Here is a 21,701-nt window from a genome sequence, read left to right as displayed (position 1 = left end):
TTTTACTTTCTTGGGCTCCATGATCACTGCAGATGGTGACAGCAGCCACGAAATTAAGAGACGCCTGCTTCTTGGGAGGAAAGCAATGACCAACCTAGACAGCATCTTAAAAAGTAGAGACATCACCTTGCCAACAAAGGTCCGTATAGTAAAAGCTATGGTTTTCCCAGTAGTGATGTATGGAAGTGAGAGCTGGACCATAAAGAAGGCTGATCGTCGAAGAATTGATGCTTTTGAATTATGGTGCTGGAGGAGACTCTTGAGAGTCCCATGGACTGCAAGAAGATCAAACCTATCCATTCTTAAGGAAATCAGCCCTGAGTGCTCACTGGAAGGACAGATCGTGAAGCTGAGGCTCCAATACTTTGGCCACCTCATGAGAAGAGAAGACTCCCTGGAAAAGACCCTGATGTTGGGAAAGATGGAGGGCACAAGAAGAAGGGGACGACAGAGGACGAGATGGTTGGATAGTGTCTTCGAAGCTACAAACATGAGTCTGACCAAACTGCGGGAGGCAGTGGAAGACAGAAGTGCCTGGCGTGCTCTGGTCCATGGGGTCACGAAGAGTCGGACACGACTAAACGACTAAACAACAACATTAACATACAAAGCACTAGCAGCTCAGGTAGTTTCGTCCAGTGAGGAAAACAAAAACACAAAATTAGACAAATCAAAGTAATGGGCCTTCTTAAATAAGAACTAACAGATCACTAGGTCTGGATGGCAAGCCCCCAAGAATTCTTAAATAACAGAAATGTGCAATTGCTGATCTTCTAACAAAAATATTTAACCTGTTGCTAAGAACAGCCTCCATCTCTGAGGACTGGAAAGCAGTCAAGGGAACACCATTTTTAAAAAGCAATCCAGGAGCTTTTTGCTGGAAATTACAGGTTGGTTGGTTGGTTAATTTAATGTCTGTTCCAAGAAAACTGGTGTAAAGTATTGTTAAAGATAGAACTACCAAGCATATAGAAGAAAAACTAGTATAACTTCTGTAAGAGTTTACTATGTCTTGTTAACTAGAGCTTTTTAAGAGTGTCAACATGTGTATAAAGGTGATCCAGTGGACACTACACAGACTCTCAAATTTTTTGGACAAAGTAACTCACCAAAAACTCCTAAGCTTAGAAGTCATAGAACAACAGTTCTCTTGTGACTCAGTAATTGGTTAAGAAACGAGACAATGCAGAGCAGGAATAAATGGACAAATGTTGTTATTGTTGGTATTATCTTTACTGTTCTCCTTTTTTATCTCTAATTTATTTGTAACTGAAAATCAAAAACAAAAAACGGAGGCAGCCCAGTCTGCGGAGCGTGAGACTCTTAATCTCCTGGTTGTGGGTTCGAGCCCCACGTGGAGCAAAGGTTTCCTGCCTCGCAGGGGGTTGGACTAGATGACCCCTGGGTCCCTCCCCCTTCGGCGATTCCGCGAACAGCAGGCGGCCAGGGAGCCCCACCTTGCGCCTCGGAAGGAATCTGTGCGCTTGCGCAGAGATGACGCGGAGAAAGAGAGGCGGGGCAGAGGCTGGTGCCGCGCCTGCGCCTTGAGACGCAAGCTCCGGCAAGGGGGCGGGGCCAGAGCCGGGCTCCGAGCGTTACGCCTGCGCAGTGCGCGGAGACGGAGACCTTCAGCTTGACAAGGAGGGACGGACTGACGGAGGAGGCGGAGGCGGCAGCGGCGGGCTGAGCGGCGGCGGCCCTTGAGGTGCGCGGCGAGGGAAGGCGGGCGAGGGAAGGCGGCTCGCGGCTGGAGGAGCCCGGCGACGCCCTCGCAACGGCGAGCGGGGCCGCCTGAGGCTTCGGGCGTGGAGAGGGCCCGGCTTGGCCTGGGGCGCCGAGGGCCTGTGGGGAAGCGCGGCCCCCTCGCCGCCGCCTCCGCCCTCCCGGGCTGCCCAGCGAGGGGCTCCTCTGAGGGCGGCCTCCAGGCCCCCGCCCGCCCGCCCGCCCGCCGGCCGCCTGAGGGCTGTTGCCAAGGCCGCGCTCGCAAGGGGGGAGGGGGCGGCGGCGGCGTCTTCTGTATTGGGCGGTGTGAAGCGCCCTGCGATCTTCGGCATACAAAATGAGCAGAATAAAAACCAATGAAGAAATTGAGGCAGCAGAACCCAAAGGGAGAAGCTGGCAGGCGGGGCGGGAAGGTTCAAGGGCAACATCTGAACATTTCAGTGTAGTATGATATATTATGGCATCAAAGTATTTTGTGTGTGGTGTAGTGGTTAAGAGCAGTGGACTCGTAATCTGGGGAACCGGGTTCACTTCCCCGCTCCTCCACCTGCAGCTGCTGGGTGACCTTGGGCCAGTCACACTTCTTTGAAGTCTCTCAGCCCCACTCACCTCACAGAGTGTTTGTTGTGAGGGAGGAAGGGAAAGGAGAATGTTAGCCGCTTTGATGCTCCTTCGGATAGTGATAAAGCGGGATATCAAATCCAAACTACTCTTCTTCTTCTTCTTCTTCTTCTTCTTTCTAAAAAAATTACTTGCGGAATATGAATAGTTTCAGTATGAGATCAAGACTGTCAAGTGTCAAGATACCGAGGGCACTGCTAATCGTGCTTTCCAATGTATTTCTCATCGATAAAAAAATCGGTGTGGTGCCAGCAAATTTTTATTCTGCAAGTGCGTTCCAGAGAAAAAACTTTGAGAGCAAGAGGAAGCCACAGGTTCAAATCTCTGCTCACTGGATGGCTTTGGGGATTCCCACCCCCCATCTCTCTGCATAGGCTGCTTCACAGGGTTGTTGTCAGGTTAAAGTGTGCAGGCTTGTCTGCCATCTCAAGCTCTTTAGAGGTAGTGTCAGAAACTCAGATATATAAGCTAGGCACCAAATGGCTCATTAAACCAAGGTTATAGCCACCAGAACAGAACATCTGGATTCCATTTTGGGGCAAGACTGTTCTAAAGTCTTTATTTTTCAAATGATAGACTGATCATGATTGATTATCAGTTAAGCATCTGGCTAACATGACAACTTTGAGCCAGGTCAGGCTTCCTCAGCCTCGGCCCTCCAGATCTTTTTTGAGACTACATTTCCCATCATCCCTGACCACTGGTCTTGCTAGCTAGGGATCATGGGAGTTGTAGGCCAAAAACACCTGGAGGGCCGAGGTTGAGGAAGCCTGAGCTAGGTTAAGAACTTTGAGAGCTTAAAGAAGAAAAGTCACTTTATCCAGAGACAGCCCACATATATATCGGCCTATTCTAGGGTTGCCATACGTCCAGAATTTCCTGGACTACTGTAGTTGGAAGCACTGTCCCAGCGGAAATCAGCAAAATGTCTGGTAAGCCATGTCAGCAGTGTCGTTTTTGCTGATCTCCCCAAAAAATAGCTCAAAAGTGGTATTTTTTGTGTGTCCGGATTTTCACTTTTTGAAATACAGCAGCTGTAGCCTATCCCAACCTGTTTTTCATAATGGTAACAGACCATTCGTAACATAAGAATATTATTCACAACTGTGAACTGTGGGTTGGGGTAAGTGAAGACAAGCAACAATTCACTATAACATTGTTCACTGCTCCTTCTCAGGCTGCACAGAAAAAGCATATTGGTTCCTGAAATTCATTCTGATTGTGCAGATAAAATGTAACTGATAGAATTCTGCAAGATGTGGCATTAGTGTGTGAAAACAGTTAAGACCCCAAGATTCCCAGGTATGCACTTCCAGATGGTGGTGATGTCAGGCACCATCCTGGCAGTGCCCAAGCAGCTTCACTTGGTCACAAGTGGCCAGTAGTCTGGCGCCTGGCTAATTTTGAACACTGATTAGAGAACAAGTAGTGATGGTGGGGTGATAAAGATGCAATTAATAATTCTACATGCAGTTTATTGACAGGTGAACTATGGGAATGTGTGAAATTGCTTTGTGTGGGATCGGGTTGTTTATCAGTCTAGTTCGGGGTTAGCCAATGTAGTGGCCTCCGGATGTTGCTGGACTGAAAGTCCCATGGCCCATAGCAAGGGGTGATGGGAGCCTGGTGTAGCTCATCATGGTCTCCTCTGACTGGTAGCAACTCTCCAGGGCTTAACATCACCTGCTTCCTGATCCTCCTTTTTTGTTTAAATGGAGATACCAAGAAATTGACCTTTGCTGTGCAAAGCACAAGCTATTATGGTTTCTTCCTCTTCTTTTGAGCAGTGTTCAAAATTAGCCAGGCATCAGGTGCATTTTGCGAACTGTGCAGGTCCAATTGTGACCACATGGAGATCTTTGAATGCCAGGTGGCAACTGACATCTCCATCTGGCTGGCCCTTCCAGCTTTCTTAAGCAGGTAGGCAGAATAACTTAGTTATTGCATTTATCTCCCACTTTTTCCTCCAAGGAGTACATGGTTTTCCCCCACCCCCAATTAATCCCTACTATGACTCTTTGAGGTAAATTAAGAGACTGTGACTGACTCCATGTTCACTCAGTGAGCTTCATGACTGAGTAGGGATTTGAACCCTGATCTCCCAGGTCCTAGTCCGACACTCTAAGCACTACCCCACACTGGCTTCCTAAAGTACTTCTGCTATGGGGCAGCTCTATAAATTAAGTAGGTAAATAAATATGTGGAAAGCAAAATGTCACTTAGAGAAGAATCTGAAATATTTTCCTTCAGGCTTAAATTTGTTTTATTCTGGATTGTTTTATTTGATGTTTTAATGTGTTGTGTTGTATATCATTTAGGGGTTTTTTTTCTTTAAAATGTAAAGCAGTATAGAAATAAGCATAGTGCTTAGATATTCTGTTGTGGCGACCATAACCCAGGTTTAAGGTGCCATTTGGCAATTAGTTTACATATCTGCGTTTCTAACTCTGCTTTTGGGTAACAGCAAAAGGGAATATGTGACAATAAAACCACAGTTAAAGGTGGTTTGTACTTGCATGGTGTCAGCAGTTGTTAGTAGGCTTATTGGAATTCAGTGGCTTGCTTTAAAAATGTGTTGGCCTTCCTCTGAAAAACATAGATTTTAAAATCTGCACAGAGAGAGTCTTGAGATGGTGATGCTCATTTGTACATGCATGGTATTTTCTGCTCTTTCAAAGAGCTCAGGATAGCTTGTACTGTCCCCTCATTTGGAGGGCGATGGTTATCCAAAGAGCTTTGAGGCTGAGCAAGAATTTTAAGCAAGGCCTCCACTATCTATGTCTGACAGACATGCTGGTAAGTTATGGATGTAAGAGAGAGCAATGTTTAACTGGACTCAAAAGTAAATCTTTGCAAGCTTAAGTCCTGGCAATAACTGAATTAGAGCATATACAGAATTCCTATTCATCCATCATTAAATGGAAGCATGAGAGTTGTAAATAGACATACAACTTTTGTGAAATCTCCTGAGGTGTCACATTCGTGAAAATGTCAGTGGAATTGCTTGGAATCTCAGCAATTGGGCATTTTATTTTAAACAAAAATACTACTATTCTGATGCAGAACTAAGGGTGGGAAGTTCCATACTGATAATTCCACAATAAGTGCTGTGGCCATAGGGCTTTTTGTGTGTGTCTGTGATACCTCCTGAAATTTGTAGTAACCCCACAATGATTGTATTGGGTGGACATAGGGGTTGCCCGGCTCTTTTGGCTTCCAGGACTATTGTAAATCTGCAGGTGGACTGCATTCAGTAGCACCTCTCAATCTTGCTCAAGTGTATATATCTATTCTTGCAGTCGTGTGTGCCCAGGTTCACCCACACGTGCTTACCTCTCTTCTTCATGGTCATTCTAATTGTGATTCCTTGCAGAGCAACTCCAAAGAGGGAGCTGCTGCTGCTGAAAATGAAAGGATAGTATGGTTAAACTCATGCTGCTTTGGTTTCCTTCTGAAATGCCAACCTTTTAAAATGTTATCACTAACAAGGAAGTTGGTTTAGAGCTATAGGAAACGTTTTGAGTGGCAAAGATAATAGGAGCATTGGATGGGCAGGCAGATTTGCCAGGAGAGGCCAATATTACCTTATCATAGTTATAGATATCAAAGTGAATTTTGTCACTGTCTCAAGGAAGCAATTTTTTTACACCCAGGATAGACTGGAGAAGTGGGTGGGTGGTTTTGAGTGCTTACTTTAAACCCTGTTGTATGAGAGCTGTAAACAGGCAGGTCTTAGCTCAGCCTTCGTCAGCCTGTTGCCTGTTAGACATTTTGGACTACAACTCCCATCAACTCCAGACAGCATAGCCATGCTGGCTGGGGATGACAGAAGTAGCCTTTGAGCTTCTCATAGTCGTGCTATGCAGCCAGGTGAGTAGCCACACACTAAGTATGCTGGATATGTTGGTGCCAGCACTGAACTTGGAATGATTTCATGTCTGAATGCCTGCCATTTGACTGCAACTTCTTGAAAAGCTGCACAACAATTGCAGTTTTGGAATATGAAAATCCAGTCCATGTTTCATTCAGTATGTGGCATTGGCACATACAGAAATGGCTGAGATGTGAATCAATACAGGCTGGCTGGGCACTACACCTGATGGACGTTAAGTCTGTACAGACCCTGGCAGGTGGTAGTCCCAAGGATTGGTTGGAGCACAAAGCCCCCACATAGCTCAGTACTGCTTTCTTACAATAACTCTTTTGCCTTCTCTTCTGGTTCAGCTGAAAATTAACCAATTGGGGAACCTGTTAGAAATAGCACATTAATTGAAAGCAGAGTGGGCTTCAATTTGAAAACTTAAAAAAAATAATCATGAATGAAACAATATGTTTATAAAAGCCAATAAATTAGTTCTCTGGTTTTCTCTCCACTGATCTCTCAAAACTGCAACACTGCAGATCAATAATGCTAAATATGTTACAATTTAATTTCCTTAAAAATACAATCTCTTATTTGAGGCAGGGGGTGGAAGAAGCCAAGATGTAATTAAACTTTATGATGATGATGATTACTATTATTATTGGCGCTATTTTTAATGTTTCTGAATACAATTTTATTGTATTGTGAATTTTTAAAAAAAAAAATGTTGGGAAGAGCAAAAAGAAAAGAACAAAATAATAATTATTGCTTCTAATGCTACCTTTGAAAACTATTCTGTCTACAACAATACAAATTGTTCTTATCTAAAATATTCCTAAAGTGCAATACTACAATGTACATGGATGGCACACAGTAGGTCGGTATCTTTCATTGGGCTGGCTTCGCTTGGTGGTAAAACATTATATTAGGCTGAAATGATGGATGCACAGTACAGAATTTCACCAGAAAAGGAAGGGTTAGGAAAAAGAAAACTGTTGATTAGTAGCTTTGTCTTTCTTGGGAGTATACATGTCTTCAGACATTTTCTTTTTCCTGCCTTGCATTCAGTTGACAAGGGTTTTTTATAGGCGCCAATTAGTATAGATCATAATTTCTGAAACTGAGGACTGGGGACCACCACTGGGCACTAGCCCACTGGAAGAAGCAAAGATCACCAGTGTTGAAGCAATGATTCTTCAACATCAGCTTCGTTGGACTGGTCATGTGCGGATGCCTGATGATTGTCTTCCAAAGCAACTACTCTATTCCGAACTTAAAAATGGAAAGTGTAATGCTGGTGGTCAACAAAAGAAGTTTAAAGACTGTCTCAAGGAAAATATAAAAAAATGTAGTATAAACACTGACAACTGGGAAACACTGGCCTGCGAGCGCTCCAGTTGGAGAACAGCCTTTACCAAAGGTGTCATGGGCTTTGAAGACACTCGAACTCAGGACGTAAGGGAGAAATGTGCTAAGAGGAAGGCACGCTTGGCAAACTCTCTCCGTGATACCCCCCCCCCCGGAAACCAATGTCCCCACTGTGAAAAGACGTGTGGATCCAGAATTGGCCTCCACAGTCACTTAGGGCCTCATTGTTAAAACTGTGTTCATGGAAGACAATCTTACTCGGCTACGAGCGATCGCCAAAGAAGAAGAACTAGCCCACTTCCAGATCAGTGTTAGCACTGCAGTCCACCCCCTCTCACAGGGGACAGATGCAAGCAGCAGCTCTAAAAGTCATAATAAACTGGGAATAGAGAGGGTAGCTGGTATAGGAGGAAGTGAATGTACAAGGAGCAGGGAGGAGGGATGGAAGAAATTGCCTGTACTTGGGGGGTGGGAATAGGGCACAAATTATATGTGAAAGCAAAAGGGAGAAGAAATTGAAGGGGGTAAAAAATACTTTGAGAGGCATATAGGAAGCAAGCAGACAAACATAAAATAAAAAGCCATCTCCACTTGGAGAGTCCAGATTAACACATTCTGCATAAAATGGGGAGGCTGATTTGAAATACCTCCAGAATCAATGTTAATTGGACTTGAGGAAAGCTTGGAACCATGATTTATTATTGAAAGAATTAGACACAGAGAATGGTCAAGCTTAGGTTGGATCCATGCTTTTTAGTGAATCTACTTTATAGAAAGAATTGACTCACCTGAATGAACTGAAGAGCTGGATTAGGAATTGAATGGCTGAATTCAGAATGCACTGCTGCCAGTAATTACAAGAGCTGACTGCATACAGATACTCCCTTTTCCCCCAAGCAGGAGGCTTGGAGCCTCTATAGCTCGCAGGCGTTTGATAATGATAATCATAGGTGTCATATTCCCTTTTCCAAGGGAAAGGTTGGTCTGATGTATAGTAAGGTAAGGGTCTCTTCAAGTAGACCTGTCGTATGTGAATGTTATGTATAACTTATGTGTACATTTGAGAAGCCAGTAGTAAACAGTTTCCCAGTGCACATGCCCACATATACTATCTCCCTGTCCCTATCCCCCACATATTGCACATACATGCTTTTCATACCTCTGGACTTATATGAAGCGGCTCCTTCCCTTCAGGGGTTAAACCTAGTAGAGTAGTGATATTAATTAATGTGTATTTTTTTAAAAGTTTGCCTGTCATGCTGTCCTTGAAGGTTTGGAATAAACATTGCGTTACAGTGAGTATAAAAGTAGTGGTTGCAGGTATTATAAGTGATAGCTTTGATCTTTAATGATGCATGCATTTCCCCCCCATATTTGACAGGTGTATATCAAAGAGCTAGAGGAGAGTCCTGTAGGTTCACGTTGAGAAGTAAATGATTTAGGAGCTAAATTGTGAAATAAGAAGTCTGCAACCATGTTCAGCTGTGGTCCTGCTAGACCCCCAGGTATCTATACGTATATGGAAGTTCAGATATTAAAGAACCTTAATACTAAGATGATGTGTTTAAAAGCAAGAGTTATGTTATCCAGCAGCACAAAGCTGGCTTGCTGATATCCCACATGTCAGACTTGCAAAGCAGTTCTGCGTTTTGACCGCTGCTATCTTCCTGAAGGTGACATTGGAGAGGAATGTGCCAAGAATAGATTTCTTCTTCAGCAAAGTTCAGAAGAACTCCTGCTATGCTTTAGGGGGGAAATGGAAATAGAAGCGTGAGAGTAGCAAGATAGCTATGCATAAGGTTCTCTGTACAGCCCAATAGGTCAACACCTCATAGGGTAGAGTCAACAGACAATTTAGTTTTTACCACTAAATTTATTTCTTTAAGACAAGGTTTTCCAGTACATGGAGTTGGGAATAATGCAACGAAACTACTTCCCCAAGTAATCAAGCAGCAAGTATCTTTAGTGGAGTTTGGCCTTGCTGTAAAAAGACTTGTCACTTCCCACAAGCCTGGCAATTTTCTGTGGGTGGCAGTGGGGTAGGGGGAGCCAATATGAATTTTGGATCAAAGGCTTTTAAGGTTGATGAGGAAGCTGTTGATACAAAGGAGCCATTCTGTTGCTCTTGGAACCATACACAAGAGAAAGAAGTTGTTGGCTTAGCAGACTGTGCCATGGAATAAATATGTTATTGAACTCAAACTATTAAATCTTTCTATCAAATTTTGGATTATTTCTTTGCCCTCGAAAAAAATTATTGATAGTCGGAAAGGAAGATTTATGAATAGACTCATGGTTCTTCATCATATGTGACATGTAAGGTAGTGGCAAGAAATTGCTGAGAATGGTGTTCATACATGCTCATTTATTTCCAAATATGTACTGGTTTTTTTGCTTCTTCCAGACCCCATGGCTATCCCACCATCCTACTGTGACCTGGGGAAATCTGCCAGGGATGTATTCAACAAAGGATATGGTAAGCAGGACCATTGCCACAAATGCTAGCATTATGCATATATTCTCTAAATATTTTGGAAATCTGTTGCTAAAGGTCTTCAGATGTGTTAAGAATGGCATATTTTTGTTCACAGCTTTGAAGTGTTCTTGCTCCTTTGCCTAGTTTCTCTATCCTTCTTCACTCTATCAATCTGTCATCCATCCTTAAGAGTTTTTATTGGATTGATGGCCTTGCTTTCATCCCTTGATGTTTTAGTTAATGTTTGTTTTATTTAAATGCTATATTTTATTTAAAGTGTATATTCATTTTCTCAAAAAAATGCAACACAACTAGCTAAAAACTAGCACTAGCAGGAAGGAAAGCCCATCTCTTAAATTCTCAGATGAATCAATTGGTTTTGAGCTGGTGCCTGCAACACTTGCATTTCAGTCTTCTGCTTTCTGACGCTCCTCATCTGACTTTGTCCATAATCTCTCAAGATGGATGAGGGCCTCCATTCTATGGTGATTGCAGATTTCACAAACTGGCATGGAACCTCCTATTGGCTCACTTTAGGCTTATTAAAGCGGGCTCTGCGCCACATATTGGCTTGCATATTCAGCTCTGGGATTATCTCTGCAGCAACGCTGCAACTTTAGTGGAATTTTGAGAATATGAAGTGTGGCATAACATAGGTGAGCCCCATATCAGTTTCCCTGAGTTTAAAGGGGTTTGTTGATTGTCTTTGAGCTGTTCTTTGGAGGTACTGTACTTAAAATGCACCCAAAATGTCCAAATCTTAGCACAATTCCAAAAAGTGAACATGTACTCACATCCTGTTTATGGCTTTTCCATAGGCATCTGTTTGGCTGCTGTGGTAGTTGAGTGCTAGATCTGATCCAACAGGACCCTTCTAAAGAGATGGGAAGCCATTAGTTCCCTGAATCAGAGTTGTTCAGTCAACCAGATGTTGCCAGTGCCTGCCAAAATCTGTGGGTCTCTGTCAAGTGATTCCTAGAATTTCCATTAGAGCTAAGCTGGCCTCTCTTTTTATTGGTGCTCTTCACAAGCACCTTTTAAAGGCAGATGCACCCAATTTGTTACTTCTTGGGCTTTGTTTCTCATTCATTTATTGTGGTATAAATAAGAAACTAATGTTTTGGCAATTTCAGGGTTTGGAATGGTCAAGCTAGAGTTGAAGACCAAGTCTTCCAGCGGAGTGGTAAGTAATGAGTACTTTGAATTATTGTTGCAACAGGAGAGTTTGTGGAGCACTAATATTACCTTTACAGCATTGGCAGAGTCAATGTACACACCTAACATTCTGCTTCTCCTGTATGTTTGGGGTGTCCTGAAGGTTATACTTAGGACCCCTCCATGCAGTATTAGCTTTAGTGTTTTGAGGCTTGACTCCTGAGTGCTTGGCATCTCATAGGGCAGCTGTTAGTAAACTGTGAAGAAAGGATTTGGACTGGTGACAAATGACCTGTCCAGTTGTCTGCCATGTTCAGAATAGCTGTAGTGGGAGAGGTAATCATTTGAAGGAGTTTAGAGCTAGAACTATGGCTTAAACAATCTGACTCTGCAAGTGGAAGTGGCAGTATGGATACTTGGATTGGTTCACCTTTACTGACTTATTAAAGATGCTAACTTCTAATGTGACTTCTCCCTTTTACATGCAACACTGATTTTTGGATGTTTATTCAGCTGGTAAGAGAACCACGTATTTGCTTTCTTGTTATATATCTCTCCTTCAGGTTTGTGTACTTGAACCATGACCCACTGCCATTCCTAATCCATTCTAATGGCTAAGTAAATGTGGTTAAAGGTAAAGGGTTACGTGTCCCATAAATGTGGTTAACCAGACACTAAATGTTGCATTGTGTACAGCTCCATACATCAGTAGCATTTGCACTTGAACTGTCAAAAGAATTGGAGACAGCAGTGTGATCACAGGCATGCTATTTTTGATAGCCTCAAATTTAGAAGTTAGTATTTATGAGTAGTATCACTTGGTGACTAAATCTCTGAAGTAGTTGGTGAGGAACTGGTGGCTCATGGAGAGCTCCCCATCCAGCCAGTAGCATCCCTGCTCACCTTGCAGCAGGACTTAAGCTTTTTAAAAAAACGTCCTCTTGGAATCCTAAACGCTGTGTGTGTGTGTGTGTGTGTGTGTGTGTGTGTGTTTGCTTGGTTGCGTTCGAGTTGCGCTCCGCGGCAACCCGGAAGTAATGGAGTGCGTTACTTACGGGTTTCGCCACTTGCGCATGCGCAGACACTCAAAATGACGTCATGCGCAGAAGCGGCGAAAAGTGGCTTGCGCAGTCGTGCCGTCACTAGTTACGTTTGCTTCTAGATGCAAACGGGGCTCCTGCACAGATCCCGTTTGTATCTAGAGGTACCTATGTATATGAAAAGAGGGTGGTCCTGGAAGTTGCAGCAGTTTGTATATTTATAATGACAGGACTTCTTATGCATATCCATATTGCTGAAGATATGTGAGCAGCATCTCCTGAAGGCTCTTAAGTGCAGGGATCTTGAAAAGACTTTTTAGTGTGGTGTGTGGCACTTCATTGCCCTCCTTGGAGCTCTATTCCTTCCCAAGGTGTTTGTTGGTTGTCATGCGCCACCCCTTTGACCATTAGTATTCTAGTTCTTCTCAATTGTTTCAGAAAATTTATTTCTGCAAACTGCACAGTACAGGTAACTTGCATCTTATGCAGGGGTTACGTTCCTGGCCATCATGTGTTTCAACAAAATCATGTAAAGCTAGAAGGCCTCTATGCTGCTGTGGCCTTCCTTTTTGATCTGTCTGACGTCATGAAGACCTATAACTTCACATGTATGTGCTGAGCTGAAATGTCACGTCAAAAGCAGAATTTGGGGATTGGCTCAGATTAAGTGGAGCTTGGCACTCTCCAGACATATGGGGGTCTAAGCAACCATCACATATGACAGTTGTAAGATGAAAAGTAACATATGTTGTGTGCATTCTTGCTTTCCCCACTCAGATCTTGTTGCAGCTGCCAGGAAAATCCTGGTCTGATCATATGACTGCAAGATTCTTTCTTTTCTCCCCACTCAGCAAACAAAGAAAGTTAAATGAAATGTTTCTCCTCCACTGGCGCCAGCTCAACCTTTTTAAAGAGGATCTAGGAATTATTTTTAACTGGCCGCTACACACACACACACACACACACACACACACAAAGTTACCCAAGATATCATATCCTTCTTAAGCCAGGGGAAATCTGTGTTGAAGCTGAACCATGTTTCTGAAAAAAAAAAAAATTCCTTCCAGTAGCACCTTAAAGACCAACTAAGTTAGTTCTTGGTATGAGCTTTCGTGTGCATGCACACTTCTTCAGATATCTGAAGAAGTGTGCATGCACACGAAAGCTCATACCAAGAACTAACTTAGTTGGTCTTTAAGGTGCTACTGGAAGGAAAAAATTTTTTTTGTTTTGACTATGGCAGACCAACACGGCTACCTATCTGTAACATGTTTCTGAACTAAAATTGCCTTCCCGTTTTCTTTTTTCCAATTGCTTCTCTTCCTCATTAGCTTGTAAGTTGTTGTCAGGCACTTGTATGTGTGTGAAATTGTACAGTATCTAAGGTAACATTAGCATCTAGCACCAAGAAGCTAATCACTGTACAAAAATAACTTAAAAAGATGGGCTGTGCCCACAGACTCATAACTTTAGATTAGGCAGTTGGCTATTTATAACCCTGATCATCAGCTACTTGCCTGATTCCTGTGGCACATAAAAATAAGCTTTAGGTGGCCACAAAAGCTTATAGGTGTCTGTGTGTGCCTCTTAGGCTCCAAATAGCCAACAAAGGCATACTGTAGGCAAGCTGACTAGAAGGGGTTTTTGTTGAATAGTAACATATATAGCCTGATATGCAAGGCTCATTTTAAAAATAAGTGGTTTATAGGTGCTTTTAAATAAATAAATAAACAGTAATGACCTAGACCATAGGTTCTCAAATGGTGGTCTGCAAGCTCCATTAAGATGGTCGATGGAGCAGTTGCAGTATGAGTCTTTCAACACTATTGAAGAAAAGAAGTATTAGCCTCATGTAACACAACTTCTGTTGCCGTGTATTAAGAGTCCAAATGTGTAATTCTTTTATGCACACAAACTGATTACTTAAAAAAATATTTGGAAGTAGGGCAGGATATTGATCAGGAAAGATTGAAACTATTATCAGAGAGCCCTTCAGTGAACATTCTGGTGGCTGTGTCTAGCACCCAATATATTGTAATTTTTTGTACCTTATGAAGCGTTTGTTGCTAAATTGTTGGTTCCAGACATCAGAAAGGAGAAGTTAGATGTGGTAGGACCATGAAATCCAGTGCAGATGTGAATAAATGTTACAGGGTGATTATAAAGCATATTGTGCAGGCAGAACTAAAGCTTGCATGATTTGCTGGAATTGCATATTCATTTTAAAACATGATTGCATTGTAATTCAAATGTGGTATGTTTACAGGAATTTATCACCACTGGTTCCTCCAACACAGACACAGGCAAAGCCTCAGGCAGCCTAGAGACCAAATATAAGTTCAAGGACTATGGACTTACGTTCACTCAGAAATGGAACACTGACAACACCTTGGGGACAGAACTGTCCATGGAGAATAAGGTAAGAGGAAATGGACTCATGACTTCAGCATAGCAGGTAAACTAGAAGAAATTAAGCAAAGGCTTATGGGAAAAGAATGAGTTGTGTAAAATAGCTTTTTCTATGTTGTGGGGAGTTTTTAAAGTGGGGGTGAGGGATTCTGAAGTTAGTGGTTGGTAGTAATGTAATGTAGATTATATCTGGAGATATCTACAGACTATATCTACAGATAGACACCATTGCTGAAAAGGTCCTCTCACCATTTATCAGCCACCTTACCTCTGAAGGTAGGGAAAATTGGTGTTCTGAATATACCTTGACCGTAAAATGGTGAGGCTGCTTTATAATCTATCAAAAATTGATGCCTAGATGTGCTTTTGTGAGTTCTTGAGTTTCAATCCAAGAAATATAATTAGTATGTCAATGAATTCACATATGCAGAAACAACAAGTACTTGGGCTGCTAGTTAGGTATTTGAGGCAAAAAGTGTGAGATCTTTTGAGTTATATGTAATTTGGGAACCTTCCATTTTATCACAGGTGGCACTAAATAATGAGGTAATGTATAATGGCCTGGTTTTCAAAGACTGTAACATTTGAAAACTTTTGATTCTCTAGGATTTCCATGATACATTTTTTTTCATTTTTCTGTGCTGCAGACTACCATAATTTACAAAGAACAAGAAATGCTAAGTAGAAATGCTAAGTAGAAGCAGTTAAAGCAGGAAGAAAATACCACTTATTAAGTAATTAATACCACTTATTAAGTAATTAAAGACGAGTACTATATTTTTCTTTTTTCACTTCAGCTGGCTGAGGGACTGAAGCTGACCCTTGAAACCATGTTTGTACCAAACACAGGGTAAGTATTCATCCCTCCAGAGGGCTACTTTTAGCTGGGTGCTTTCCTCATAGGTGATGGTACCACTTGCAGACTGTTGTACTGGAGCTGCTAGCTCATATAGGAGGTGCTTTCCTATTCTTTTGCTTAAGGCTGTCTTTAAATGAATGTATTGAAATATTGACAGTGACACTGAATCAATTATGTAACATCAGGTAGCACGCAGGGGTAATTCATGCCCAGTTTTCTGCTAAATGTATGGGTTTGTAAGAAATGCCTACTAGAGGTTATAGATGGGATTAAACTTGATTCCCTGTTCTTACACCTTCCCAGGAAGAAGAGTGGAAAGTTGAAGACATCCTATAAACGGGAGTATCTAAACCTAGGTTGTAATGTTGACATTGACCTCGCTGGACCAACCATCCATGGCTGGGCTGTTCTGGGCTATGAAGGTTGGCTTGCTGGGTATCAGATGGCTTTCGACACAGCCAAGTCCAAACTTTCACAGAATAACTTTGCATTGGGATATAAGGCAGCAGACTTCCAGCTGCACACAAATGTGTAAGTATTTCTTTGTGGTCAGGAGGCCAGAATGTACAGAAACCAGAAAACATAATAAAACATAATCAATAAAATATGCAATATCAGCTTTCTGCTAAGACAGGCGATATGCATATATGAAAGGGATTAAATTTGAGGTTGTATTGAAGGTGACCTTTGCCTTCAGTCTTGAAGGTTGCAAACCAAGTCTTTGCTGACCACCTATGGTTCTTTCCCAGAAAGAGCACAATTCTTAGTCCGTAGATTTCTAGGGCATTTGCCAGGATCCAGGAACTCATTAAAAAGGAAATGACTGCACAGTTGAATTACTTTTGGTTCTCTCACATTATGCTAGCACCGGGGCAGTTAATTTGCATGGAGCAGGGTATATTCCATCATGAAGGCACATGCTGAAGCTAAGGAGATCTGGATGGGAAATGGCTCCTTCCAATCTCCATTCACTTGCTCTTGCATCCAGAGTGCAGTTTAGAAAGGAACATTTTAGCTTATATTTGGTCTTTCTGCTTCATATCAGAAAGTGCTTCCCTCGCAATCCAGCTGGGGAAAAAATATCATTTCTATGCTTGTCACTATTTCAGATCTTTCCCTATTCCAGTTGATAATTGGTGCATCTTCATATATTAACCTAAGTCTAACTTTAGCTACAGAACCTCTAGTCTAGTAGGGAAAATGTCAGGACAAGAAGGGAATATATATGGGTTTAACCATTTTATTCAAAATTGTTGTCAGCCACTCTTAGCCCTAAAAGCAGGGTGGGGTGGGGACGGACTAGAAAAACAGAAAATCAACACAAGCTAGAATAAGGCTGGGGTAGAGGTAAAGAGAATAAGGGCAAATATTTGCAATTGTTTGAAAAACTTCTATAAAGGCAAAATGAAATCTTCATTTGCTCTCTTAAAAAATAGGAATGATGGCACTGAATTTGGTGGCTCCATCTATCAGAAGGTTAATAACAACATTGAAACATCTGTCAGTCTTGCTTGGACCGCTGGCAGTAATAACACTCGGTTTGGTATTGCCACCAAGTACCAGTTGGATGATAAAGCTTCTGTCTCGGTAAGAATTTTGCCATCTTCCCAGTATGTTATACATGTGTGCTGATAATTTCAAGTTAATTGTATAGCACTGTCCCATTTTCCTTGCCTCTTGGCTTTATGCCTCAGATGTCTTTGGAGCAGTCTTAACAATAGCAGAAGTTTTATGTTAACCTTTTCCTTGTGATTCTAGTATGAACCCTATATGGAACAATTTCAGTGATACGAGTTGTCAAGTGAAAGTTTCAGTATGGACTAATGTCTTATAAAAACAAATTCACTTGTTTGTTTTATGCTAGCTGTGAATTGTTTGTGTAGAATCAACTTAGGGAGTAGGAAGACTTTCACTATTTGTTGGATTTTTGGTGTATTTGGCAGTGATAAATCCTACGTACTGTATCGAGATCTCATTTGGTAGATAAGTCTTCATCCAGGTCCAACTTCAGGTGGTGTGAGTGCTCTTATTGAATTTCCTACATATAGAATATGTCCTCTGGGAGAAGGGTTTGAACGTAGCCTTTCTGCATGCAGGGTACTGTTTTATATGGAGCAGTATTCCACCTGTAGGTTGAGGGCTTAGGTTTATCATCTTACTAAGAATGAAGCCTTTTGTATTTTTGAGGATTTTTTTGAGGATTTTTTTAGGGACACAGGAGGCGCTGTGGGTTAAACTACAGAGCCTAGGGCTTGCTGATCAGAAGGTGGGCAGTTCGAATCCCTGTGACAGGGTGAACTCCCGTTGCTCAGTCCCTGCTCCTGCCCACCTAGCAATTCAAAAGCACGTCAAAGTGCAAGTAGATAAATAGGTGCCGCTCCGGCGGGAAGGTAAACGGCGTTTCCGTGCGCTGCTCTGGTTTGCCAGAAGTGGCTTAGTCATGCTGGCCACATGACCCGGAAGCTGTACGCCGGCTCCCTCGGCCAGTAAAGTGAGATGAGCGCCGCAACCCCAGAGTCAGTCACGACTGGACCTAATGGTCAGGGGTCCCTTTACCCTTTACCTTTACCCTAAGTTTTGTTTAACATCCAATCTTCCTTCCTTCTGGGTAATGTTGACTATATTGCATGTGATCTTTTCCTCTTCGTGACACACAGGAGAATGGATTTTGACTACATTGATGCTTAAGGGCAATAACATTAGTGTTTCCACTACTGTGGGCACCATTCCTTTACCCAGACTGGTGAAGGAGGGACTTTTTATGCTCAGAAAGCAGTTGCCAACATATAACTACCAGCGTCTTCCACCTCTTTGCTGATGGATCTAGTTCTAGAAGACTGCTGACTCTTCATAAACTTTCTCAGGAAAGCAAGTAAAAACTGGTAACGCTGTTGAATGTTCCTTTTTTCTTTCTAGGCCAAAGTCAATAATGCCAGCCTCATTGGACTTGGCTACACTCAGACCTTACGACCTGGTATGTAAACTGTTGAATGTATTGAATGCATAGCTTAATTGTGCTTGCATCTTGGCTGTAGGACAAAATGAGTTAGAAAATTCCAGTGATACTTCCAGGGCATCATGGGGTAGTGGGTCCAAACCCTGTAAAGAACAGTATGCGCCACCTTACTTTTGGATTATGCCTTGAGTAAATCCTGCCACAAAGGGAAGCTAATGTAGCCAGTGTGTGTCTAGAGAGAACAACTTGCCTGAGAAACCTCAGTGCATGGGAGTCTTACCAAAGAATTACCTTGAGATCTAGCACACACTGGTTCTCTCAGCTGCGAGTCTTCTCTTCTGACTTTCCCCCCTGTTCTCCCTTACTGGTTGATAGTCTGCTGTATTCTCTTAATAATGGCACTGTGTTTCTCCCAGGTGTGAAGTTGACTCTCTCTGCTCTGATTGATGGCAAGAATTTCAGTACTGGCGGCCATAAAATTGGGCTGGGATTTGAGCTCGAAGCTTAATGTAGGTTTTAATGAAGTATTAGATCTTTATTTGGAAGATGAAGGAGAAAACCCCACGTGTTCTGGCCTTAAACTCTTCCGTGAAACTTCAAAAAGTGTGAACTTGATATTCTTCCAAAGAATTGTTGTAACCCCCAACATTTGAAGTCTGGAGAGTGCAAACCTACCATGAAGGGCAATACTTGAAGGCATGCATGGAAGTTGTAATGGTTGTGCTACATTTCAGTTCAGTTCCTCAGTTTCTTTAAAATGTGTTCCTCAGAAGACAGCATAGCATCTGGTGAAAGGAAATAATCTCCCATCCTTCTGTGTTCCTACATCACATCCTGCATGTCCTGCACCTCACGACCTTTTGTATAACTGGTCTCTGTGCTGTAGTGAAAGCTTTGGTTTTGCATCAAAGTGGAAATAAATCAAAATCACATTTGGAAGTTACTCCTTGTATGGTTACTGTCTCTTTTAGCACACAGCTAAAAAGCCAAAGACTAAGCTACAATAGGGAGACAAGGAGAGAGGGTTGTATTACATTTTGCTCTCATATCTAATTGGAGGGTGGCTGTATGTAAAGCACATTGCTCTGCTAGACAAGTGCAACACCTGGCAATTAGAGAGGGACATTTGCGTTACTCTAAATGTTCATTCATTTCAGTAGATGGAAGGGAACCAGGCAACTGTCACTCTCCTCACTTGCACTGTAGGCTGGCCTGTGCTAAAGCGTTGGACTAAGTCCTGTCTGGTAGTTTCAGCATGTAATTCAGCTGAGGTGCTTTGAGGTGGGGGATCCAAACAAGGGATGTTGGATAGCAGCACTGACCATTCTGGGTGGGGGGCTAGACTTTCTGCCATTTTCTTTCTTGAGTAACAAGAATGGGGGTGCCTTTGGGGAGGAGAGTACTGAACTGTGATAATGTTTACCAAAGTCAAGTATGCCATCAGTTCTCTTTGGTGTCTGTGTGCTTTAGACAAAAGGTTAGGGACATGGGGTCATATCCAGTGCTGCTGTTTCCCAAGTGCAGCAGACCTGCTTGCACAACAAAACTCTCCCCTTCCCATACTCTCAAAATCCATTCCAGAAGATTGGAGCAGGTTTTGACGGTGTGGGGAGAGAAAGGGGCAGTCCTGTTCCATTAGTGGAACTCTGTGTGTGTAGCATTGGACACAATCTAGATACTCCTGAGGCATATGAAGCAAAGTTTTGACCTTCAGGGTGCAGGAAAGATTAGTTTAGTCAGCACTGACTGATACAACAACAAGGGCTGAAATTTGTCTGGCCAATGTTATGACAACTAAGAACAAGTATTTCCAGGGCAGCAACTTCAGAGGAAATTTACTTGATTGGTTCAGTGTCTGCCTGGTCTGAAGTTCTTTTCACAATCTCGGTTGAGTTCTTGTGCAGCAATATGGAATGCAAAACTCCAATAGCGCTTCAGATGAGGCATTGAAATCCCTTCCCCACAAACCCTAGCTAGGGCTTTCTGGCATCAAGAAGTATTTGGGTAAAGTGCTTCCCCCATTGCAGCATCGCTGAAGCAAAACCTGCATTGCCTGAGAGAGAAATGTTTTGGGAGAACATTCAGTAGTTTCTCATAGCTTTGGACAGCGACTTGGTCAGGTTGATTGTAGTAGTTCTGTAACCCAAGTCCTTCAAGGCCAGTGAAGTAGCACCACCAGAATCAGTTCTGCTTTCTTGTAACTGAATTTGACACAGTATTCTAGATGGGAGTGTCGACAGTGGAAGTGTGTATAAGGTACTCTAAGCCCAGTTCAGTCAGAGTGCATCTGTAACACTTGTCACATCTCTACAATCTTGTGAGAATCTGCTAAGCTTTTTAATTTCGAGGAAAGTTTCGGAATTATAGCTTGGGCAATGAATGCCAAGGTCTGAAGAGCCAGTGCTCCAGATCTTAACTTTAGTCCATCCTTGAGATGTGAACCCCTTCAGATGCTTCAGTCAGAAGGATACTTTGGCTATGGAAAAATGAGGACCTAACACTTCTGCCTTGTTAAGTGCAGGAAAGAACATAATTTTGTCCTTGGAAAGGCCATCTTGTTATTATCTCTCTCATTATGATCAGTGTGACCCCATCCAAACACTGGGATCCTACCAGCTTTGTTGCTCAAGGCAATGCATTTCACAGGATACAGTAGTTCTATCAGGGACAGCCAACATGGTGCTCCCCAGAGGCTGCTGTACAACATCCCTCAATTCAACCTCTGGCAAACCTGTGGAGTTGTAAGTCCAGCAACTGCTAGCAAGCACCAACCTGGTTACCCCTAAGTTACATGGTTCTTAGGCTTTTAAGCCAGTATGTTTGTAGCTGCATGCCCAACCACATAACCTGCCTTAGCTGCTTGAACTTTATTGCCTAAGCTAGACCTGGCATTGCCTCTGCTTGCACTGGGTACTGTACAACTTGCAAGGTATGGGGTCCTTTGAAGTCGGCATCACTGGAACAAAGGTGGTTACCCGTACCTGGTGACCATTAAGTTCAAAGCTAATTGCAGAGACCAACTTACGGTACTAGTGGAAGAGGTAAGCCTCCCTGAATGGCTATCCTGATCTGTAATGGTGCATACTGACCCATATCCTGCATGTATGCTATTTCTAAAACTGGTGCTTCTAAGTTTGCTTCCAAGTCAGAGGTTTAATAAATACCAAGTGGGAAATGGCTAGAGTGGGCAATTTACGCTTTAGGGAGGCCTAGAGAGAATTTACACTCAAACA

General features: G+C 42.6%; 1 protein-coding gene across 4 annotated transcripts; it reads left to right on the top strand.

Moving 5' to 3' along the window:
* The first annotated feature begins 1,553 nt into the window (after window positions 1–1,553).
* VDAC3 (voltage dependent anion channel 3) lies at window positions 1,554–19,411 on the top strand. 4 transcript variants are annotated; one of them, XM_083629652.1, is made up of 10 exons: window positions 1,554–1,705; window positions 8,955–9,078; window positions 9,978–10,049; window positions 11,183–11,232; window positions 14,511–14,663; window positions 15,451–15,503; window positions 15,816–16,043; window positions 16,949–17,099; window positions 18,429–18,486; window positions 18,885–19,411. In XM_083629652.1, the coding sequence occupies exons 2-10, from the start codon at window positions 9,048–9,050 to the stop codon at window positions 18,974–18,976; spliced, it is 888 nt and encodes a 295-aa protein (XP_083485778.1). In that variant the 5' UTR covers window positions 1,554–1,705; window positions 8,955–9,047; the 3' UTR covers window positions 18,977–19,411. The 4 variants fall into 4 exon arrangements, with proteins under 4 accessions (XP_083485778.1, XP_083485781.1, XP_083485779.1 ...); XM_083629653.1 differs by lacking the exon at window positions 1,554–1,705 and adding an exon at window positions 2,523–6,213; XM_083629655.1 differs by lacking the exon at window positions 8,955–9,078 and having other exon boundaries at window positions 1,561–1,705.
* The last annotated feature ends 2,290 nt before the right edge of the window (window positions 19,412–21,701 follow it).

This window comes from Podarcis filfolensis (genome assembly GCF_964270895.1).
Source record: "Podarcis filfolensis genome assembly, chromosome: 8".
Classification (NCBI taxonomy): Eukaryota; Metazoa; Chordata; class Lepidosauria; order Squamata; family Lacertidae; genus Podarcis; species Podarcis filfolensis.
The sequence above is the reverse complement of the archived record's forward strand: the minus strand, read 5'-3'. Positions and strand labels throughout refer to the sequence as shown.